Source organism: Gopherus evgoodei, chromosome 10 (assembly GCF_007399415.2).
Source record: "Gopherus evgoodei ecotype Sinaloan lineage chromosome 10, rGopEvg1_v1.p, whole genome shotgun sequence".
NCBI classification, from domain to species: domain Eukaryota; kingdom Metazoa; phylum Chordata; order Testudines; family Testudinidae; genus Gopherus; species Gopherus evgoodei.
The window spans coordinates 52,908,831-52,933,750 of NC_044331.1; the positions used below are offsets into that span (position 1 = coordinate 52,908,831).

The window sequence follows — 24,920 nt, forward strand, 5'->3', positions numbered from 1 at the left end:
CTGGTCTGGGAAGAAAGTCCCTGCTTGCAGCTTCCTGAACAGACCAGTGTTTCAAAAGATGCGTGCATCATGCACCTTTCTGGACCAGCATGCATTAATGTCTGTGAAATGCCCATGATGATCCACAAGTACCTGGAGAACCATTGAGAAATACCCTTGTGATTAATGCACTTGGTGGCTAAGTGGTTTGGTGCCAGAATTGGAATATGCGTGCCATCTATTGCCCCTCCGCACTTAGGGAAGCCCATTTCATAGAAGGTCAGGATTGGAAGAGATCTCAGGAGGTCATCTAATCCAATCCCCTGCTCAAAGTCATCCACATTGTCACATACATTGCCCGGAATCACAGGTCTTTTGGAGCAGGATGCAATTAATGGCCCTGCACACTTCCGTCAACACAAGTCCAACGGTAGATTTTTCCCACTCCACTCTGGTTAACGACCAGTTGGTAGCAGTCTGGAGTAGCCAGCTTCCACAGTGCAATTGCCACATGCTTCTCCAATGTCAGGGCAGCTCTCATTCTCGTGTCCTTGCACTGCAGGGCTGGGGCGAGCTCATCACACGGTCCCATGAATGTGGCTTTTCTCATGCGAAAGTTCTGAAGCCACTGCTCATCATCCCAGACGTGCATCACGATGTGATCCCACCACTCAGTGCTTGTTTCGTGGCATCAGGAGGTGCTGGAAGGAGGAGCGAGGGCACAGCATGCTCAGGGGAGGAGGCGGAACTGGGTGGGGAAGGGGAAGGGCAGGAAGAGGTGGGGAAGAGGCAGGGTGGGAAGAAGCAGGGCGGGGTGGGGCCTTAGTGGAGGGGTGGAATGGAGTGGGGGTCAGGCCTGTGGGGAGCACCCTCTCCCCCAGTAGATTAGAAACTTGGTGCCTATGGTTTCTGCGCTCTCAAAAAGGCTTATTTAAAATACAGATGGCTCTCCTGGACTACTTTCCCCCTCATATTAGCCTCCCAGGGGATCCTGCCCATCAGTTCCCTGAGGGAGTCAAAGTCCGCTTTTCTGAAGTGCAGGGTCCATATTCTGCTACTCTCCTTTCTTCCTTTTGTCAGGATCCTGAACTTGACCATCTCATGATCACTGCTGCCCAGGTTGCCACCCACTTCTACTTCCCCTACCAATTCTTCCCTGTTTGTGAGCAGTAGGTCAAGATGAGCATGGGCCCTGATTGGTTCATCCAGCACTTGCACCAGGAAGTTGTCCCCAATGCTCTCAAAAACTTCCTGTAAATCATCAGCATTATTACCTTTATCAACCAATCCTGTAATCTCATAAAAAAATCTATCAAGTTACTTTGAGAGGTTCTGTTTTCCATAAACCCCTATTGACTGGCATTAATTATATTACCATCCTTTACTTATTAGTTCCGTATCAGCTGTTCCATTATCTTGCCCAGGATCGATGTCAGACTCACAGGCCTATAATTACCCAAGTTATCCTGTTAACTCTTTTAAAATACCCATCCAATATGAAGTTTCTTCCAGTCTTCTAGAACTTCCCTGATGTTCCAAGATTTATTGAAAATCAGCATTACCAGTCCAGTGAGCTCCTCAACCAGCCCTTTAAAAAATATTGGAGGAAAGTTATCTGGACCTGCTGATTTAAGTGTTTAACTTTAGTAGGTGCTGTTAAACATCCTCTGAAATACTAGTATATGCTATATGATATGACTGCTTCATTGGTTTCCTTCCCAAATATAGAACAGAAATATTTATTGAATGCTTCTCCCTTTTCTGTATTATTATTAATTCTACCATTTCCATCTAGTAATGGAGAACTATCGTTTCAAATATTTTTCTCAATATGCTAAAAAAACTTGTAACTTTGCCAACCATAGATTTTTGTCCCCTTGTATCTTTTTGGTGCTCTGATCAGCTTTCTATAATTTATAGCTTCTGATTTATATTCATCACTATCAACTTCTTCTTTCTTCCATTTGTTTTTGATTTATATAAAATATTGTTTAATGCTCGCTGCAGACTCAGGCAGACACCTCTACATCAGTTACACGTGATTCACGATATGAAAGTTTTCTTTGCAACTTTGACAGAAAATTAATTCTTATATCGAACGCTGAGGTTCTAGATTACGAGAGGGCAGCTTGTCACAGAACTGGATTTTTGACCGGGCATGACCCAGACCAATCTGAGTCCTGCCTCCTGCTCTGTCTTCTAATGAACAAGCAGGAGCGTGATGACCGGGCTCAAGCTCCTGCTTGGCAGGCTGGTGTGCAGTGTGAATTATCTGGTTAGGTGGAGCGGCACACGACCTGGGGTCAGTACAAGGCACCTCAGGACAAGGGGCTCTGATGTCCCCACATCCCCTTGGCCTGCTGCTGTGGGACTTGAAGCAGGAAGACGGGGCAATAGGGCGTGTGCGGTGGATAAACATCTGCTAAGTGGGAGGGCACCAGGGCGCGGGGGGGGGGAAAGGGCAACCAGGCCGGGGGGTGGGCACCCGCTGGGGGAAGGGGGCTTTGTAAGCTGCGGGCGCTGCCCTTGAAACCCGTCTCGCAAGCAGCGAGCCGAGACCCTCCCGCAAGCCTGGGCCGCCTCTCCGCTCCTTCCGGGGGAGGGGGGCGGTTCCTGTCAGGCGCGCCTGGGTCGCCCAGGCAACGTGACATCATCAGTTTGCGCCGTGTCAGACGGCGAGAGTCCCGCTCCCCTCACACTCGCCGCGTGCGCCCCGCGGAGCGATCGGCCCGGCATGGCTCGGGAGATGCTGTTGCGCGGAAGCCGCCTGGGGGCCCTGCTGCGAGCGGGGAGCCCCGCGCGGCTGCGGGCGCCGGCGGCAGGTGAGGGCGGGGCCGTCCCGGCGCCGCGCGGCTCGGGGGCTGGTTGGTGGGGGAGCCGGGAGGATCGAGGCCTGGCGGGCCGGGCTCGGAGCTGCCGGGGGCCGCTGCCGCCTTGGCCTGGCGCCCAGGGCTAGCGCGCGCGGGCTACGGCTGTAGGGCCTCAGTCCGCAGCTCGAGCCCGAGGGTCGCGCCGGGCTAGCAGAGGAGCTGGGCGGCCCCTGCCCGGAGCACTTGGGAGCTGGACCTGTGGGCTGCAGCCGGCACCGCGAATCTGCGTTAACTGTCTTAACTCAGTGGTTTGAGCATTGGCCTGCTAAACCCAGGGTTGTGAGTTCAGTCCTTCAGGGGGCCACTTAGGGATCTGGGGCAAAAATCAGTACTTGGTCCTGCTAGTGAAGGCAGCGGGCTGCACTTGATGACCTTTCAAGGTTTCGTCCAGTTCTAGGAGATAGGTACAGCTCCAATTATTATTTAATCCGCTGCCTGCTGCTGGGGCAGTCGTGTGGCTCTCATGCTGTGTCTGGCTGTGCTAAAAGACATCGGGGTGTCTAGGTGCAGCCTGTCAGCCAGGGTAGCGATTGGAACAGCCAAAAGCAGAGGGACAAACCTGAATGAACTCGGTGATACAAGCAGGAGGGGAAACTTTTCTGTTTCTTAGGAGTTCTGAAGTGTAGCTTGACCTAAACCTGGTTTACATTCTGGTATAAGTCATTGCAGTAGAAATAAGAGAACAGAATCCAAACTTATCTTCAGCGTTTTCTATTTGAAAATGGTTATACTAGAATGTCCCTAATTCACATCTACCTGGAGACCCGTTGCACATTCCTCCCATATACTGTGAGTAAGAAAGTGAACAAACACAATTTGAAAATAAAGTTGTGTTATGGAGTGTACCCAAGTTCATTTATTTTGAGAAGGGTAACTTAGGGTACCATGAAGTATTCTACATAATTTAAACTAATAAATATCCTGTGGTATATTTTCTGAAGTTAATTATGTCTTGGTGATTTATACAATTTCATTATAGCTCTTGGCTATTTAATCTTTGCTGGGACATGGAGAAAATAGCTGAAATTCTTTATGAGGATGTATGTATCTGGTGAAGTGAGATGGTCTCTACATGTAGAAGGTAGTTTGACACTTAATTCTAAAGAACAGGAGACATGAAAAGGGAGCTAGGGGAGTAAGCAATCTTCTTGTTAAAATAATAAATAAAAATGAACCTTCTTTGGACAAATGACCTTTAGAGGCCTTCCTTCCTCTGATTTGACTCCTTTTTAAAAAATGCCTTTGAGGAAACCAAGAACTTAGATACAGTCTGCTTAGCTGAGTCAGTCTTTTTACTGGCAAGGTTCCAGCATTTAAACAGAGGCTGAACAATCAGGTGTGTTAGAAAAAACAACTTTATGATTTCACTTGAGGTCACTGTTTGGAACTGCATTGGAAGAAATTTGCAGTACAGGTACCCGACCAGTGGCTCCATTGCTGCATGCCAGTCCCTTAATCTTCAGAAGCATAAATATTCTCATTAAACTGAAAGGAACGAACTCTGAGCCAATCAATACACAGTGTCTGTCAAGTGGCAGGGTATTGTGGGACCTGCCCATCATGATGCATCAGAGCTTAATTTGTAGTCTAAAAATTGCCTCTTGCCAACCCTGTAGAATGAAAGACTATAACAGGGTTCAAAAAAGAGCTAGATACGTTCATGGAGGATAGGTCCATCAATGACTATTAGCCAGGATGGACAGGGGTGGTGTCCCTAGCCTCTGTTTGTTAGAATCTGGGAATGGGTTTCAGGGGATGGATCACTGGGTAATTACCTGTTCTGTTCATTCTCTCTTGGGCACTGTTGGAAGACAGGATACTGGGCTAAATGGATCTTGGTCTGACCTAGTGTGGACGTAGGAAATCAACCTTTTGGTATGAAGGCCTTTCTTTCCTTCAGCTCTTAGTACTGAACTTGCCAGCATGGGGAATTTTTAACTTTCTTTAGAGAAATGATTTTTAAAAGTTTTCATACAGGCATGTTCTCCTTCACTGCATAGCTCTGAACTCTTGCCTTTTCTGCTGTCCGTGCTGGACTGCTTGCTGAACGCACAGAAAAGGTGTCTCAGAACTTTAATCCTGTCACTCAGGGATCATGTATTCATGAGTATTTGTACTATGCCTAGTACAATCATAGAAATGTAGGGCTGGAAGGAACCTCAGGAGGACATCTAGTCCAGCACCCTGTGCTGAGAGAGGGCTAATCCATAGACCATCCCTGCCAGGTATTTGTCTACTTGTTTTTAAATACCTCCAGTGGCTCCACAACCTCCCTAGGTAAGCTAGTGCTTATTAATCCTTATCGTTAGACAGTTTTTCCTAATATCCAATCTAAACCTCCTTTGCTGTAAACTAAGTTGAGTACTTCTTGTCCTAGGCTACTTTTTATCCTACCCTCAGTGGACATGGACAGTAATTGATCACTGTCCTCTTCATCACAATCTTTTTGTTACTATTGTGCCCTTTCAGCCTTCATGTCCAATTCTTTCAACATTTCCTTTAAACCTCTTCGTTTTTATTACTGTCCCCAAGACTCCATTTGGTCCACAACTTTCTTGGAGTGTTCTGTCCAAGATTGGACGCAGTGCTCCAGCTGATGCCTCACCAGTGTCAAGTAGAGTGGAACAATTACTTCCCATGTCTTAAGTGTGACACTCCCATTAATACATCCCAAAATTACATTTGCCTTATTCTCAACAGCATCACATTGTTGACTCATTCAGTGGGGCCCCAATTCTGAGTGGGAACTTTGGGTGGCCCTTGCAATAGAAATAAAGTTTGTGTGATCTAATTTAAATTAGACTGGTGTAGAGATCCTTCTTATATATTAAGAGTAAGTGATTTCTCTTCTGTGAACATTTATTCTCACTTGGGAGGTGAGAGTCTTGGGTGACTCTGGGGTGGTTTGGTGCTCTGAAGACAATGACTCAGCTGGCCCAGTGCTCTGACAGCAGTGCCTCACCCTGGCATCTCTCAGTCCCTGGTTTTGCAAAGTTTGAGCACTGCAGGGGAAGTGTGCTGAGTCCTATGCAGGAGAAGGAGTGGCATTCATTGGCTCCAGAGGCATCTATGTCTCTCCCCTATCTGGAGGGCAGTCACAATGGTGTAGGGCATGGGAGGGCAAACTACGGCCTGTGGGCCAGATCTGGCCCATCAGGGCTTTCAATCAATTGTTACAATTTACTTGTTGCTATGTGTTTACGTTAGAGAAGGCAACGCTAAAGAAATGCATGTTGCACTAGGAGCAGCAAGTGATGGGGAGGTTTGTGGTGGTCCTTAATTCTTGGTAGAGTTCATTCTGTATTTCTGGACCATCTCCCCATAGAAAGTTCTGTCTCCAGCACAAACAAGCTTTACTCTTATTGTAGAAAGTTTGTTGTGCCAGAGCAGTGTAGGCGACAACAATGGTCTTCGTCCTAGGCTTTAGACAATCTTTTAGATACGTTGGGTCCAGGCCATGGAACATTTTGAAGATAAGGGCTGAGACCTTGACTTGATTTGAAATTCTGTGGGAAGCCAGTGTAGACAGCAGAGGACAGTTATGCTGTGCTCATGTTAGTTTGTGTTGGTGAGGAGATGTGATTAGCTTTTTTATTTTTTTTATCTTTAAAGCCATGTGTATGAGGTGTTGGGATATTTGTGTGAATTTGCTGGCCTGCACTGCTCTGGAATAGGAGAGAGATCCTCGTTCTGGTCAGCTGAGGGCCTTTATTTGGTAGCTGTCCCTATACAGCAAAGCACTTGAACACATTTTTAACGTTGGGCAAATGTTGTAGCCTAAAGGATTAACCTGCTTGCTTGCATATATATATAATATATCCTTTCTTATAATTTAAGTGTTTGGTTTATTGCAATAGGTTTATATAGATTAATATAAAAGTAAAGTTGCCTGTAATGCAAGGAACCTACAGGCCATATCTTGTATGTTAAGCTAAGGCAAAGTTAGTATATCTATATCTGGGACCTTTCACCCAGATAGCAAAGTTGGCCTATATTGAGACCTTTTTCCTAGACAGATAGATGATGGAAGAATGGTAGGTTTTTTTTTCAAGTTTTTACCCACAGACTTAAAAGGTACATCACAAGGAAAGAATTGAAATAACTAAAAAGAACAAAAATAACATATATGCATAGGTACATGTCATCAATACACACATACATACTAGCCTATGAAGTAAGGGTACCCTAACGTTTTTGTGGATGCAGAATGAAATTTGGGCATAGAAGGAAGGATTTCTGGCACTTGTACCCTATAAAAGAGGTGACCCACCTGGCTAGACTATCTATCCTTCTCTAGCCACGACACTACTAACTATTAGTTGGCTGTACTCATTCTTTTCAAACTTTAAGTTCCAAGGGGAGTAGGCTAAGCTTGGTTTTCCCAAAGCTTTTGTTCTTAATTTTGTTTGTTAGGTTTTAAGTTTGTTAGTTAAGTAAACTCTAAGTTAGCTTTGGTAGCTCTTAGCATTAGCTTCTTTTAAGCTCTGCATCTCTCACTCAAGAATTGAGAAACCTAAACCGCCAGAGGGTCCTGTGTCTCTTACCACCAGGTTATCAAGAAAGAGTGTGAGTATTTTAACCAAAGCTTTGTAGCATAATACCATATGTACCTTTTGAATAGCAGTAAAGCAATTGTAACTTTGTAACTCTGATTATTTTACCATTTACTTACTATTTCATTGATTTTAATAAAAAGTCTTATGGCTATATCTGTCTCAGTGTGGGCTTCCTGTCATACCCCCGAGGGTCCTTTGTAAATTCTGTGGAGCCTGATTCAGGACAAGAACTTTTATCTTCTGATCAAACAGGTTGGCGAGCCTAAAACCCATACTATCCAAATTAATATTAACACCCTAAATCAGGCAACAATGTTAAGTCAGATTAACTTCAATAGACTTGACGCACATGCTTAATCTTAAGAAAGTGCACAGATGTTTTGCTGAACTGGGGCTTGTTAGAGCAGGCGGGGGCTGTGAAAGTTTGCCTCTGCTAATGCACCCCGTCTCCCATCTGCAGCATCCCCTGGGATGTGAATTTTGGGTCTTCTAGAGTCATGACAAAGCCCTTGCAAGCTCTTTTGTTTCTCTCAAGGGCTGCTGGTTATGTTAGTCTCTCTTAACATATGGTGACAATTACTAGGTTCTATACTTACACCAATAAATGTATTTCACTTTTAACTTGACTCTAGTATACTCAGTTCTCCAGAGTTAAAAGGCTGTAGTAATACATTCTTTCCAATCAGAAGAACTGGACTCCAAGTTGCTTTACAGTCTGTACGTATTACTCATTGGCCAGTTACCAGAAACTACACAGCCGTAGCTGACTGGATTACTCTTTGGGAGTGAGGCTGTGTTGTAGCTTTTACAGGTTTGAGCACATTGTCAATGATTAACAAATAGTAATACATAACGAGCTAGGAAGGGAAATAAAACAGGGAGGTCATAGTCCCTCCATATGTCCATGAAACCATTGCACCTAGGCCATTGCACTCTCTGTCTGGGCACTTCTGTTCCAGGTAGATTACAGATTATGGCAGACTGTAGAGCATTCAGAGAAGACCAACATAAATGTTTAGGGCCTGAAGGAGCTGACTGAGACATTTAGCTCTTACTGGATATAGCTTGGCTCAGCAGCACATATGTGAAGAGTGTAAATGCCAAGGAGGAAAAGTATTTATTTAGTGTGGTACACAAGAGTAACTAAGGCACACAGTTTAGGAATACAGTATACTCCCATATATCCAAAACCCTATTATTTGAACCTCCACATTATTCAAATCCCTCCCTTGCCTCCCAGCAGGAATCTCATGCTGGGGGACAAGGAAAAGAATCGGATAATGTTGAGGTTCACATAACAGAGCAGAGACACCCCCTCACCCCTCCAAGTCCATACTGTGAGGAGGAGGAGGAGCCACTGGCTGTGCAGGAGGTCACCCTGCTACTGAATAGCTCCTATGGGAGCCCTCTGCAGCCCTCCTGTGACAGGAGTGAACAAGTGGGCCTATGACAGCGGAGTTGCAGAGGGCTCCCTGTGCTGTCGCTGGGCTGATGACATCTGATCCCTGCAGACACTGAGTGGGGGCGAGGCTGTGGTTCTGGTGGGGCAGAGCAGGGACCCCTGGCCAGGACTGTGAGGATGATGAGCATCTGGCCATAGGCAAGGCCATCCCGTTGCTGAATAGCTCCTGCCCTCTTCATTATTCAAACTCTCAATTATCCAAATAAAATCTGTGTCTCCCTTGCTATTCTGATAATCAGGACTATACTGTAATGGGATGGCCAGAACTAGCATAATGGAGAAGCAGACAACCCACCTGAAAATTTGTAGTATGAAATGGGATTGGGGGCAGGGTGATAGAATGGATTACCGACTTTTTTCCCATGTATAATTCGTGTCACTTTGTGGAAGAATAAACTATGCCATTGAAACTTCAGGGCTATCTTAGTTAGGTTAGAAAGTAACCCAGTTTAACTTGAGCATGAAGTTGGAGTTACCGCTCCTGCACTTTCAAAAATGCCACATTTTTTTTTTAAATAACTAGAGATGATCAGGATTTGAATTTCACATCTCATCCAAAATACAGCACTGCTGGCAAGCACCATGCTGTGGCAGTGACCACTATGAGGGGAACTTCCAAGGAACTGTCTTTGGTTCTAAAGGCCTTGGAAATTTCCTAGGCGAATACTGACCATGCTTAAGAGATCTGACAAGATGACAGGCTAAGGGAATCTGAAAGCTCATATACTGTGAGACCAGTTGCTGCTTCCCTTGCTTTCTTACAGCTGCATTGTCAAACCTACGAATGGTATCAGAGTTCATGAGAATGTGCTGGTGAGTTTCAAGTGCAGTAAAATGCAAGAAGTAGTGGGTTTTGGCAGCTTCCTCCCTAAATCTCCCTGTATGCTGGGCTCTTAGCAGCATCTGCTCATCATGGTTTCCTTGGAGTTTGGCTCCTAATCACCAAATGGCTTGATGCTGCTGCTTTGTAAGCTGTCACTGTGGTCTGTGGATTCCCTTTGTGGTATGAGGAAGAGATGTGACACAGGAAACCCTAGTACAGATAAGGCCAATATCAGACTAAAGTCATTAGATTTATTGCACTGCTGAGTGGCTTCAACATTTCTGGGCAGTTTATCTCAAGATGGCTTGTTTGCAGTCATATCTGAGGAGAAAGCTGTGTGTCTGGGATTGGGTAGTTTGGTCTGCATCCCGCTCAAGCACTATCTGTGTGTCATCTTTTAAAAATGTCCTTGAGGTCTGCTGGAAAGAGCCAGGGGTGTGCCCTGTTCTGTGAGGTAGGAAATGAGGACAGAGATTTTGGCCTCATCTACACTAGAATATTAGGTCAGCATAGCTATGTTGCTCAGGCAAGTGAAAAATCCACCCCCCTGAGCAGCGTAGTTAAGCTTCCCTAAGTCCCTATGTAGACCATGTTCTTCAACTGACCTAGCTACTGCCTCAAGGATGTGGATTACCTATGCTGACAGGAGAACCCTTCCAGTCAGTGTGGGTAGTGTCCACACTGAAGTGCTGCCATGGTACCACTGTGCCACTGCAGTGTTTTAAGTATACACAAGCTTATAGGCTGAATTAAAACAATGCAAGAGAGACGACTGCCCTGCTTAGAAAGGCTGTCACCTCTTCTCTTCCTCCACACCAGGCTCGGCTGCAATCTTGTCAGATCTTGTCAGTTAAGCAGGTTGAGGCCTGCGCAGTACTTGAATGGGAGACTTCTCAGGATTGCTTTAGAGCAGTGCTTTTCAAACTGGGGTATGTGTCCCTTAAGAGTATGTGAGCTCTTGTCAGGGGGTATTCAAGAAAAATCCTGTAATGGCGGACAATACATTTTATTTAGTAAGACTTGGCAATCTAATCAAAGGTATATTATGAGCTTATCTCAGAAGGGGTTACATAGTAGACTACATTATATGGAAAGGGGTACACAGCCTAAAAAGTTTGAAAACCACTGCTTTAGGGCTTGTCTACACTTCAAATGCTACAGCAGCACAGCTGCGGAGCTGTAGTACTTCTGTGTAGATGCTTCCTATGCTGACTGGAAGGGTTCTTCTTTTAGCCTAGATAATCCACTTCCTTGAGAGGCAGTAGCTAAATTGAGAGAAGAATTCTTCCATTGACCAAGTGCTGTCTACATGGGACTTTTATCAGCTTAACAGCATTGCTTGGTGGCGTGGGGGTGGATTTTTCCCCAAGTAATTAAACCAACCTAATTTTCAAATGTGGACCAGTCCTTAGTATTGGCAATTAAGTAGGTGGCACTTTTCTCTCTGAGTCCATACTGAACTATGTCTCAGCATGGCAGGAGACCCTGTCCTATTGGAGACCTCTTTCTTCAGATGAGATGCAAACGGATTTCTTGAGTACTCATCAGGAAAGATCCTGTGGGAGTTCCTTTTAAAAAAAAAAAAAAAAAAAGGGCTCAGGAGGGTAGCCTGGCCATGTTGCAGTAGAGTCATTGTGGCAAATTCTGCTGACATAAACTCCCTTCATTTTCAGTTGTACACTGTATCACTCTATATTTCCTGTCCTGACCTTCTGGATAGTGTTGCTGTGCACTGCTAAACACCTGCCATGTTTTGCTTCCATGGAGGCTGCAATTCAGAAGTGGGGGAAGCGATTCTTTTGAGTTTGCAAAGTGCTGTGGTCTCCTGCCCAGTTTGGGATGAAAGATGCTGTGTGAGTGTGAGAGATTTGTTTGTTTCAGTTTTGGGTCTATGAGCCTAGACATTCCCTTTGGTGTATTCCCCATCTGAGTGGAGAGCCTATGCACGTGGAATCACAGGGGAAGGTGACTTGGAAGTCACTGAAAAATACCGGTTTGAAAGCGATACATCTGTTTCCCCTTCAAATGTAGTGGAAGCGGGGTAGTGGTGACACCCCTTGGAGGCTTCCTGACCACCAAAAAGCCCCATCCCTAATACATCATGATCTAATATGGCACAGCGTGGGGCTGATCTCCAAAGCTAGACAAGACATGTGAGTTAATTCCACTTTGTCTCTGGGTGTTAGAAGCTTTGCTTCCCAAGCTGTTTTTGTGTGTGTGGCTTTTCCTTGCTAGTTCAGAAAGTGCTTTCTCACTTACTCTGCATATATAAATGGCCATGGTTCTGTGTCTTGAAATTGCCAGGAGTCTCTCCTCTGCTGGCCAAGTAGGGCATTCACAGGAGGCAAATAATCTGAAAAAGCTGCAGCTTGAATTTAACAATTTTCATCTTTGGCTGACACAATGCCAGCTATTAATTAATGCTATTAAGACCAAATGTTATACAGATCCAAACATAATCTTGGAACTGATTGATGATTTATTCATTGTGCTTTGGAGAGACAGAGGCAGAAGATGTGACTAGGCCAAGAATTATAAGTATTTGGGGTTTCCAGAGAGATCCAGTACTGGTGGGGAGGGTGGTCAGCATTCTGTTTGTGTATATTGGGTGAATAGACTCTCAGGACTTGTTGTTTGTAAACCTGATGACAGAAGCTGACTTGAGAATGGGAGGAAAATGCCAATGGATTGTTTTTCCTTTTGGGTCACTGGAGGCAGTGACTGGGCAAAGCTCCTCTCATATCCCCTGATTCCTGAGTGTGGTGTGTTTGCAGATTTTTCTTTTTGTTCTGCACCACTGGGTTAAAGTGTCAGATTGTAAAGCCCAGGCTGGCTCAGGCATTGCCCGTGTCTGAGCTGACCCTTCTCTTAGTGTGATGCTGTTTCACTCTCCAGTTCTTAGATCCTCATTTATGTGGGCTTTTTCTTCATTTTCTTGGATCAGTCCAACAAATGCATTGGAATGAAGGCTATAGACTTTTGCTTGAACAATGAGGCAGAACTGTGATATACAGCAGAACAGTTAGAGGTATAGGAGGCATTCAAATGCTTAAGAGCTATTCACAGGCTTTTTAAGGACAGAACTATTGAGAAATAATTGGGGGTTCTGGCTGGAAAAGTGGATCATGACTTGGAACTGTTTTTGAATGGGAGACATGGTAAGGGACTATTTGGGGTTGATAACCTGCTCAGCCTAGGGTCTGAGGGGTAAAGGGTGGTAAGTTGTGTCAGGTACTGTGACAAGTTAAAAACAACACCCTGGAAAGGGTTAAGAGATCTCTCTGCCTATCACATGGATGGAAGAGGAAGCTGAATCCAGAGGAGTAGCAGGGGAGGGGTGTGTGGTGGCCACATGCGTGCTCTGACTGGTAAAGGCAGCAAGGTTCTTGGGATTCTAATCAGCATTTTTGGTTGCATAGTTTTATTTTGTTTGTATCGGTTGTTGTAAAAATTAAATAATGAATGGGGCCCAGAGGTAAAGGCCTTTATAACAGACTTGGGCCTGGAGTTTGCTTCCCTTCCTCGGCTGATGAAACAGCCTACGGGGAAAAAAATTTTTTTTTGTAAAAGCCCAGTATTGCCTGCTGCTGCCTGCTCCTGGCTTTTGTGGCTTGACCAGGTTCTCTCCCTCTCCCTACCTGGCCCCAAGGAGGCTCTGCCCCTCACAGTGTGGGGCAAGCTGCAGCTTAATGCTGGGCTAGAGTGGCGAAGGGTGGAAAACCACCCATCCACTTGCCAGAGCATTCCTGTTCCATTTTGTATCCATTGCATAGGACAATGTACCTTAGGGAGCATTCCTGCATTGGCCCTTGGGAAAGGGCATTGTGACCTTGATAGAATTTTACCATCTCTAATATGTGTGATTTAGACGAAAACTGCTTGAATTGCATCTTCTAGGAAGAAAAACCGCATGTCTTCAGAGAGCAGCGTTCCATTTCCCAGTCCCGCAGCACAACTTAGCTGCCTTCAGTGTTCTTGCTGGGCAGAAGTACAGTACTCAGGCAGCTGAGAACAAGGAAGAGGAGCCCCTGCACACCATCATCAGCAATACAGAGAATGTGAAAGGTGAGCAGAGGCCGGGGATATCACAGGAAGGAAGTCTCTTGGGGTGCGTTGAAAACCCAACCTTGGCAAAATAATGCCTAACTGAGGGGGCAGGAGCGTGGGTACCTTCCCCACCTTTGGAGGGGGAGAGGTGCAGGTGTTTGTCATCCCATCAGTTAGAATGGCTTTTGGGATGGACTTTCAAGACTTGTGGAAGGAAGTTGTCATTGATGCTTCAGTAACAGTAAATTCTTGGAGTCTCATAGTCAAGGACTTGCAGGTATCGTAGCAAAAATAAAATCACCAGAATGAACAGAACAAGGCAAACATCTCTCTAGCAAAGTAGTAAATACGGAGTGAAAAATAAAACAGGAGGAACAGGTTCACCCCTGTACCCTCTCAGTATCTCTCAGGAAGCATGAACCTGTTGAGAAATAAAATTACCTAAGAGTGAAAGAGAGACACCTGTCCAGTTGCAGCCTGGCAGAAGCCTGCAGTGTCCTCTGGTAGATGTAACTTCTGTGTGTTTCGGTAGGGGGTTCCAAAGGACCTGTCTCTTGCCTGCAATTACATTTATTGTTACATAAATGAACTGTGTCTGCCCGGCTCATTACTTCTGGCGATGGAGATCTCTGATTAAAATCTTGCTGTCATCTCTTTAGTTAGAACTAATTGCTTTGCCTACTCCAAGCAGAGCTGCTTTGAAACATACTCATGTGAGTTATCTGAACACAGAAATAGCATCTTAAACTCAATATTCGAAGGCCTTTTCCATACACCTTGTATTTTTGAAGATCCAGGGCTATGAGGCCCTTAAATGAACTTGGTCCCCCAAACCCATTGCTTTGCCACTGCCCCTTGTACCCATCATATTGCCCTCTGGAATCAGAGAATTTGGGGTTTTGTCCACAAGCAGCTGCACGTGTGACAGGTCATGGGTAACTTTGACTGTGCTCCTTACGGTCTTAAGTGTGTCTAGCATAGGAAATGACAAAGATTGGGCCTTTTAAAAAGAGCATGAAAGAGAGCCTCTTGAGAGAAGCATTTTGTAAAGTGTTGTTCTCTTTGAGATGCTTTTGTCAGTCAGTAGGATTAAGCATACTAATTACGGGGTGTGTGCACTGTCTAGGGTGCTTCAGCAGAGAGGTGCCAGATTAACACAATGGTTTCTTCTGTTTTACTCAGAGTATCCTTTTTATGTTGGGAGCTTAGAGTGCTTGTGGAAGCTCCATGAGTGCGGTGTTTGCAGATAGCTCCTTCACTTGTAGGAACTCCCTTTCCCCACCAGCCTCTTGGAACAACAGTGAGGGCTCACATCTGGCAGTGCGTAGTGCTCTAACAGTGAGACGGTGGAGGTTTGGCTATGAAGCAGGGAAGGGCATTTTTAGAGATGAAGATTTGGGGACTGGATGGCTCCATGGATCGGGAATAGAGTAATTTTTCACCTCTGATCACTGGTTCAGCTTGAGCCCAGACATGTAGTGACCTAAACTCACATAATATATCATCTAATGGCCGTTCTGCAGTCTGTGTGTTGTCTCAGCTGACAGGGTGCCCACATGGTAAGAAACATTCTCACATTTGGAAATAATAGCGCCTTTGTTGGCAGTCTCTGTGGAGGCCATAGATGCCCATATCCCCTGCCACTCCTAGCCAGGGCCCTGAGAGGCTGAGGCACATTGGTGAGGCTGTGTGCGCTTTTCTAGTATGAGAGAACTGTGTGAAATGCCCTTGGGGGTGTGTGTGTGTGATTAATTCTAGGAGAAGCCTCCAAACATGAGTTCCAGGCAGAGACGAAGAAGCTGTTGGACATAGTTGCACGTTCCTTATACTCGGAGAAGGAGGTAGGTCACCTACTAATCATTCCAATGCTGATGAAGTTTCTGTTGGCAGAGCCATGTATATATAAGTCTGTGGCAAAGCCAGACACTGCCCTTGCCGTGGGAATGCCTGCTTGACTTCCCAGTAGACCTTGGGCTGGTCATGCTCCAAGCTTCCATTGAAACCTTTAGAGTATGTTTTTATTTCATGTGTAAATACATCCAGATGACTCAATGGGCCTGTTCTGGCTCTGGCAGTTGGCTGTGTTTTAGCATCAAGTTTAAACAAACCAGCCCCCACACCACTAAATGGAGAAATACAGTCGGCTCTGTGCTGCACTGCATGTAGAGTTCCAGCACGATGGAGCTAACGGTGTCAAGACAGTGCTGTGCTAACATGCTGCCTCGCTGGAACTATCCCCTTCCTTTTACTAGCCATTTTTCTCCCTTAGCTGTTCAGTGCAGCATTTTAAATGCAGGGATCGATGGAAGGCTGCCCTGTTCTCGCTGGCAGATATATGTCTTTGTGCCCTGGCGAGAATGGGGTGTGCTCCAGATTTTTGACTAAGGCCTTGCCTATACACACCATCCAGCCATGTTTGGGAAAGGAAGCTTCACTCTGGGACTTCTGGCTCCATTGGCAAGGATGCACTCTGGGGTTCTGGCATCAGTATTGCTCAAAAGTGCCAAAAACCCACATGTTCTTTCCATAGGAGTCAACAATGCCAGCATAAAGAATGCTGTAGTCAAACCCCTCCTCTTCTGGTACCCCATTTAGGGGCTGTGACATGGCCGCACCTAGAGTGTTGCAGTCTGTGTCTCCTGACAAGTCCCTCTGTTGGGATAAAAACCTGCATACGAGCCAGCAGCGTGCTCTGACCACTGTGAGGGTGCCATGCAGCTGTCTGGGAGTAGCACTGGCTAGACAGGGTGCAGTACGTAACAATGTTCCTTCCCCAGGTGTTTATCCGGGAGCTGATCTCCAATGGCAGCGATGCCCTGGAAAAGCTGCGTCATAAGCTGACGTCTGAAGGGAAGGTTTTACCGGAGATGGAGATTCACCTGCAGACAGACAGCGAGAAGGGAACCATCACCATCCAGGTATCTCCCTTTGCTGGCACGAGGAATAGGAAGTCACTTTGCTTCACGGCTTGTCCTAGCTGAAATCCAGTAGAAGCTGAGCTGGAGTGTAGCCCCCATCAGTCTCCACAGCCTCCCTGTGCCCCTGGCCCGTCACAGCTGGGTGTCTGCAAGGCTGGTCAGTGCTAGATAGTGATGCTAGATTGTGTCTGTAACCCCAAGCTTTGATGAAAGGCCAGCAAGTTTGTGCCCCCACCCCCTATCCATACCATGCCCGTGTGAGGAAGTTCTCTGCTCCAGCCCTTTCCTGGAAACAAGCTGTGGCTTCTCCCATAGTGCCTGTTACCGTGTTGGGACTAAAGCACTTTCCACGTTCTGTGCGTGTATCCCCACTAAAAAGCAGCTGCCTGTGTGGGAGGAGGGCAGCCAGGTGCACAGCATGCTGCCGTACAGTGTGTGAATGCCCAGGTTTTCTTCATTGAGACCCTGCCCTTCTCTAGGTCTGAGACCTCATGTGCTGACAGCAGGCAGAGCTCCCCTTCTAACTAGCTCTGCAGGAGGTGCTGGTGCGGTGAGGGCAACCCTTCCCTGGTTTGTTGTGCCCCTCTCCCAGTCACACCTGCTCTGTCAGGATGAGAGAGTCCCCTAATTCTGGTCCCTGGTACTGAGCTACAAAATATTTCACCATAAAGCTGCACTTCAGGGATGACTAAAACTCTCTGGCAGGCAGATCTCTGGTGCCTTGTCTTTCAAATGCTCTTGCTTCCTGCTGCTTGAGTCGAGGTTGAAGTTTGAAGGGTTCTTACTGCTGGCAGGGGGTTGTGGAATTTACTCAGTATCCGAATTTATGTGACATTTCTTTCTTATACAGCATGCTCCAGAGGAAAGGGGGTGCATCTCTGGCCTCGTCTCTCTTGTGGCAGGGGGCAAACACGCTGTTCCTCCTGAAGAGGCAGAGAAAGGATGACAGAGATGCTTTCACTTTTCCTAGGAGCAAAAGAGAGGCAGTTTTTAGGGTAGGGCGAACACTCCCAAGCTGTGGCCCACAGAGCACTAGCTAGTCACATGGAGCTCGCTCTTCTCCCTGTTTCTAGTTGCTTCTGTTGTTGGCTGGACTCTTCCTTATAAAAGAACAACAACTTGGAATGAGCTTAGGTGCCTATACTGGGGTCACTGCTATATAAGTGGAGATGGAGAGGAAGCAGGAGCTTTCCTCATGGGCCAGAGTGACCAGTGGGACTAGAGCTTTGGGCCACCAGCAGGCCCTTGAGAAGTGCCAAGGGGACCAGGGAATGGGGTAGCTGGGCAGCATGTTGAGGGGAGAAGGGGGACAGGGATAGGAATGCGGAGGGAGAGGGGAGCAGAATGGAGGGGACAGGGAGATGAGATGAAGTCCAAAGGACACAGCGTAAGTTATCTTTGTCACAAAGGACAAAGCACTTATGTCTTTGGAAACTGTTAAAATATACTAGATACTTTCACTTTTCCATGTAAGGGCCTGCTTTAGTTGCCATAGGGATGATAAATGATCATGAGTGGGGAGACGGGGGCGGGGCAATACTTGTGTTGTGTTCCACAGTAGGGATTGTTTCAGAATCCTTGGGTTAGTGAATTGTATTTGTTACTTTCTGAGTTTCACAGTGCTGTTATACCTCCCTTTTTTCCTTGGAAGTCATGGTTCCTGTTTTTTTGTGTTGGGGTGCCCTCTGGTGTTTATTGTCTGAACTGCAGGCTCTGTTGCCTCCTGGCGTCTGCCTAGCAACAGTGCCTTTTTCCCTTTCTTCCTCTAGCTAATGTTTTCAATGTAAAGTAAACCAGAAAAACCACTTTATTTGCATGTGTATAGTGCTGTTATTTGACTCCTAATGGGAGTGCTATTGTGTGACAAAAGACCCGTAATAGTTACTTAATGGTTGCTTGCTTAATATGCAAGCCAGAAACTGCAAGAGAGCAGAGAAAAAAAATTTTTTCTCTGGTTCCTTTTAAAACCAAACTGTTTCTTTCTGCTTAAAAGCCCCTAGCAGAGAAAAGAAAAATATAATATTCCTACTGGCTTCTGGATTCTATCTATCCCACCGCTGCCACCATATCATAACCTAGTCCCAGATTTGGACCTTAGCGTCCAAAATATGGGGGTTAGCATGAAAACCTCCAAGCTTAGTTACCAGCTTGGACCTGGTAAAGCTGCCACCACCCAAAAAATTAGAGTGTTTTGGGGCACTCTGGTCCCCCCAAAAACCTTCCCTGGGGACCCCAAGACCCAAATCCCTTGAGTCTCACAACAAAGGGAAATAAACCTTTTCCCTTCCCCCCTCCAGGTGTCCCTGGAGAGATACACAGAAACAAGCTCCGTGAATCTAAACAGAGGGATTCCACCCTCCCCGTTTCCAGCCTTGGAAAACAGAAGTACCGAGAGCTAATCTCTCTTCCCACCTCACCCAGAGGGAATGCAAAGTCTGGCTAGTAAATCTAACACACATAGATTTCCCCCTGACTTCTTCCTCCCACCAATTCCCTGGTGAGCACAGACTCAATTCCCTGGAGTTCCCCACTAAAGAAAAAACTCCAACAGGTCTTAAAAAGAAAGCTTTCTATAAAAAGAAAGAAAAATACATAAAAAATGGTCTCTCTGTATTAAGATGACAAATACAGGGTCAATTGCTTAAAAGAAATATGAATAAACAGCCTTATTCAAAAAGAATACAATTCAAAGCACTCCAGCAACTACACTATGTAAATACAAAAGAAAAAAACAATAACTCCTATTGTATTATGATCTCTGTACTCACAACTTGGAAACAGAAGATTAGAAAGCAGGAAACAGAAATCCTCCCATAGCCGAGAGAGAGACAGGCAGAAGACCAAGAACAAAGGACTCACACACAAAGTTCCCTCCACCCAGACCTGGAAAAGTCTGGTTTCCTGATTGGTCCCCTGGTCAGGTGCTTCAGGTTACCTCTTTCCAGGTGTAAGAGACATTAATCCTTAGCTATCTGTTTATGACAGTTCCACAGTAAGGATTGTTTCAGAATCCTTGGGTTAGTGAATTGTATTTGTTACTTTCTGAGTTTCACAGTGCTGTTATAGTTCCTTGGCCATTGTCTATGCAAGTGATTTCTCCATTAGAGACCTAGACACAGCTGTAATCCCAGCACTGGGATGCAGTTCCTGTCTAGCCCATATCTGCTCTTCCTGGGATTTGCAGGGCATGCCCTGGGTTTTGGGTATGGCATTGGGTTCCCCACCCCAGAGCCCGCACCCCCAGCCGGAGCCCTGACCCCCTCTCACACCCCAACCCCAAATTTCATGAGCATTCATGGCCCATCATACAATTTCTGTACCCAGATGTGGCCCTTGGGCCAAAAAGTTTGCCTACCCCCTACTTAGACCCTGAGCGTGTGGGAAAGACGCACCAAGATACCTGGGATAGAATTATCTCTAGTAACTCAGAGCCCTCCCCATCTAGTGTCCTGTTTCTGCAGTTTCATATTTGAGTTCCTTCAGAACTCTTGGGTGATACCATCTAGTTCTGATGACTAATTACTGTTTAATTTATCAGTTTGTTCCAAAACCTCCTCTTATGACACCTCAATCTGAGACAGTACCTCAGATTTGTCACCTAAAAAAAATTACTTAGGTGGTGGAATTTCCTCACATCCTCTGCAGTGAGGACCAATTCAGAGAATTCATTTAGCTTCTCTATAACAGCCTTTTCTTCTTTGAGTGCTCCTTTAGCACCTTGGTTGTCCAGTAGCCCCATTGATTGTTTAGCAGGCTTTCTGCTTCTGATGTACTTACAAAAAAATTGCTGTTAGTTTTTGTGTCTTTTGGTATTGCTCTTCAAAGTCTTTTTAGGCCTACCTGATTATACTTTTACGCTTGCCAGAGTCTATGCTCCTTTGTATTTTCCTCAGTAGGATTTAACCTCTACTTTTTAGAAAATGTCTTTTTGTCTCTAACTGCCTCTTTTGCTCTGTTGTTTAGCCATGGTGGCATTTTTTTTGACCCTCTTACTACTTTTGTTTATGTGAAGTATACATATAATTTAAGACTCTATTATGGTGTTTTTTAAAATTTTCCATGAAGCTTACAGGAATTTCACTCTTGTAACTGTTGCTTTTGATTTCTGTTTAACTAGCCTCCTCATTTTTGTTTAGTTCCCCTTTTTGATGTTAAATGCTGCTGTGGTGGGTTTCTTTGGTATTTTCCCTCCTGCAAGGATGTTAAATTTAATTACATTATTGTTGCTGTTACTGAGCGGTTCAGCTATATTCGTCTCTTAGACCTGTGCTCCACTTAGCACTAAATCCAGAATGCCTCCAAGAAGCAGTCATTAATGGTGTCTTGAAATTTTATGTCTGCATCATATCTTGAGGTAACATGTTCCCTGTCAATATGGGGATAGTTGAAATCCCCCATTATTATTGGGTTCTTCTTTGAGTGCTTGCTCATATCAATTCCACTTAGGTGAGTGTACGCGCAGATGTCGGAAACTTTTCCCTAGCAGCTACCCGTCGGCCTGGCTGTGGAGCCCCCTGGAGTGGCGCCGATATGGTGCTCAATATATAACCCTGCTGGCCCGACCCTCCTTCAGTTCCTTGTTACCGCCAGTGACGGTTGTTTGAACAGTGGTCTCTTGTTCTCAAGTGCTCCACTACTCCCTACCTATTCTACGTATCTTTGTATACAATTACCCATTGTTAGTTAATTGTTAAGTATAGTTGTTAAGTATAGTCTTTAGCAGTTGGCTTTTTTTCTCCTTCAACGAGTGCCCTGCGGGGCTCCAGGGCATGCCATCCCAGGACTTCAAACTTTGTAGCTCCTGCGGCAAGCCTGTGCCCACGGGCAACCCCCATTACTCCTGTGTTCAGTATCTGGGTGAGGCCCATCAGGTGGATAAGTGCAAAATTTGCAAGGCGTTTAAACCTCGCACTAGAAAGGAGAGGGACATTAGACTAAGACAACTCCTCAAGGAGTCTGCTCTCCGTCCGCCACAAGACTTGGCCCTGAGTGCCTCGGTGCTGAGCGCTCCTCCAGTGGTGCCATTTACAGCACCGAAAAAGGACTCGGCACATCCTCCTAGGGGCTGGCAGTCTCCCGGGGCCCCAAAGTGCTCTCTCCAGCATCACTCCCACTCCCTGGCCACCCATAAAAAGCAGGCCATGGAAAAGCCTCCACAAAGGCCTGAGATTGTCACCGCAATCCCGGCAGGGCACGGTGCAGACCAGGGACATAAGGCCGACAGACCCTCCAGTAGACCTCAACCCGGATGGGGCCGCCCCTCCCCGGGAAGCCCCACACCGCCAGACTCCCTGCAACTGCAGGTGGAGGAGGTCACGCTACCCTCCACCCCAGATACTTTTGAGGCCGCTAGTGGGCTCGTTGAAATGACAGTGCCCAAGGCCCCATCTTGAGCCCCGGTACTGTCAAGAGGCAAACTGGCAATCTTTGGGCTGTCTGCCCCCAGACCAGCATCCCTGTGCAGTTCTGAGTCCCAGCACCGCATGTATGCTCTGTGCCGATCTGACTCGTGGCACCAATCCTCGGAGCCACTCCCGCTTGAGGTGGTCATTGGATGATAGGTTGTGGTCCCGCTCGCGGTCTAGGTCACAATCTGAGACCTCGCAGCATCACTCATAGCAACTCCATTCCGCGCAGCGGCACCGCCCCTTTCCGTGATGCCGATCACAGCACCACTCCCCATTGTGGAACTGCTCTCCAGTATGGCACCATTCTCTGGCACATCACTGATTGCATTCGCACTCCACACTGTGGCAAAGCCCAGCTTCTCGGTGCCGGTTGATTTCCTGGTCCCCCTCTCCACAACGGCACTGCTGATCACTGTCTGGATCTCGACATTTCTCGCGGTACCCATTCTGCCTGTAGAGGGTTGCGGAACTTTCCATGGCACCATGCGCTGCCCCTCTTTGGCTGTCCCGCTCTCAGTCATACTCCCTTAGGTCGGGTAGGGCATCGGGTCCATCGGAGGTACCCTGCTCAGGCCTGGGCAGTTTCGGGCAGGACTCTTCAGTGCCCCACTGGCAGCCCCAGTGGCAGTTTTGGACCCCCTGGGTGAACCACCAGCCCCAGGGCGCCACTCCCAGCATTCCTCCACCATCATGTTTGGGGTCCTGTATCCCCAAGGCAACCTTCAGTCATCATCCTCTGGACCCTGCACAAACTCTGGACCCAACCCCACCCCTAGTGGAGGCTACACCCCGGTGCTTAGGAGGAACCAGTCTCAGTAGACCAAGGGGCTGTCTCAGACCCGGTCCTGCCTGTCATGTCCTCCTCATCTTCTCTTGATGAGGTGGTGTCGGGTACGTCCTCATCTGGCCCATCACTCATGGACTACAGGGCTGTGCAGGAACTCCTATGGCGGGTGGCCCTGAACATGAACCTCCAGGTGGAGGAGGTGGTAGAAGAAGAGGATCCCATAGTGGACATTCTGACACCAGAAGGGCCCTCTAGGGTGGCCCTGCCCATTATAAAGACCATCCAGTCGAATGCCAAGACAGTCTGGCAAACTCCGGCCTCCGTTCCCTCCACGGCCAAAGGAGCAGAGAGAAAGTACTTTGTCCCCACTAAGGGGTCCGAATATCTTTGCCCATCCCCTCCTTCATGCTCTCTGGTGGTGGAGGTGGTAAATGAAAAAGAACGACAGGGTCAGCAAGGGCCTGCCCCTAAATCAAGAGATGAGAAACACCTGGATCTCTTTGGGAGAAAGGCCACCCGTAGAGTAAACCTTTCTTTCCGTATCGCTAATCAGCTCGCAATCCTTAGGAGATACGGCTATAATTCATGGTCTGCTATTCAGAAGTTCAAGGAGCTCCTCCCATCTGATTCTCGGCTGGAGCTGGGAGCCATTGCTGAGGAGGGCAGACTAGTGGCCTGGACTTCTCTTCAAGGTTCCTGGATGCTGCAGACGCGGCAGCGCATACACTGGCATCTTGCATTGCATGCAGCGTAATGCCTGGCTTCAGTCCTCATATCTCCCGCTGGAAGTTCAGCAAACAATCCAGGACCTCCTGTTCGACGGTCAGGGCCTCTTCGCTGAACAAACCAACTCTCGGTTGCATATCCTGAAAGAGTCATGAAACACCGTTAAGTGTCTCGGCATGCTTACCCCGGCGACTCAAAGAAAGCTATTTAAGCCCCAGCCTACCCAGCAACGGTCTTTTCCCACTAGACCCAGGCAGGACTTCTCCCACAGGAGGAGCAGATACGCTAGGCATAGGCCACCGCATCCTCCTCCTGGGCAGTGCCAAGGACAGTCCAAGCCCCCTCAGGGTCCTAAGTGCCCATTTTGAAGATGCGCACGAGGACGGATTATCAGTCCACATCCCGGCCAGCTATCCTCCCTTTCTGAACCATCTATCCCGCTTCTACCGTGCATGGTCCCTTATTACATCGGACTGGTGGGTCCTCTGCACGGTAGAGGCTGGCTATTCTATCTACTTGTGCCCTTTCCCGCCCTCCCACCCCCCTTGCCTGTCCCTCTTCAGGGACCCTTCTCACGAGCAACTCCTTATCCAGGAGGTCCAGTCCCTCCTCACTCTAGGAGCCGTGGAAGGAGTACCTCGGGAGCTCAGAGGCAAAAGTTTCTACTTGCGCTACTTCCTCGTCCCCAAGGCGAAAGGGGGCCTACAGCCCATTCTGGACCTCAGGGAACTCAACAAGTACATCGTCAACTTGAAGTTCCACATGGTCTCCTTGAGCACAATCATCCCCTCCTTGGATCCGGGAGACTGGTACGCTGCCCTCCATATGAAGGATGCTTATTTTCACATTTCAGTCACCCTGTCTCAGATGTTTTCACTGTTTTGTGGTGAACAAAATGCACTATCAGTTCACGGCTCTCCCATTCAGCCTATGCACGGCTCCCCACATCCTCCCTAAAAATGCATGGCAGTCATGGCAGCTTTTCTTCGTCACCATCACATGCATGTCTACCCATACGTAGATGACTGGCTCATATGAGGCCAGTCTCGCCAGCAGGTAGAATCACAGGTATGAATGATCAGAGATGTGTTCAACCGCTTGGGCATCATTCTGAATGTCAGCAGGTCTGTTCTCACCCCAACCCAAACAATAGAGGTTATTGGGGCAGTTCTGGATGCAAACCAAGCGAGAGCCTTCCTCCCGGAGGCCCAACATTTAGCCCTTGCACACATAATCACCAGCCTTTGCAGCTTTACCACCACCACGGTGAGGCACTGCCTCAAGCTGCTGGGCCACATGGTGACCTGCACTTATGTGGTGCAGCATGCCAGGTTACGGCTCAGG

General features: G+C 47.1%; 1 protein-coding gene across 1 annotated transcript in view; it reads left to right on the plus strand.

Moving 5' to 3' along the window:
• The first annotated feature begins 2,698 nt into the window (after nt 1–2,698).
• The window catches only part of TRAP1 (TNF receptor associated protein 1), a 66,271-nt gene continuing 44,049 nt past the window's right edge, over nt 2,699–24,920 (plus strand). Inside the window, exons 1-4 of the mRNA XM_030577503.1 lie at nt 2,699–2,801; nt 13,588–13,755; nt 15,496–15,578; nt 16,515–16,655. Coding sequence (XP_030433363.1) covers nt 2,714–2,801; nt 13,588–13,755; nt 15,496–15,578; nt 16,515–16,655 — 480 coding nt within the window. The 5' untranslated portion in view covers nt 2,699–2,713. The remainder of the gene's footprint in view (nt 2,802–13,587; nt 13,756–15,495; nt 15,579–16,514; nt 16,656–24,920) is intronic.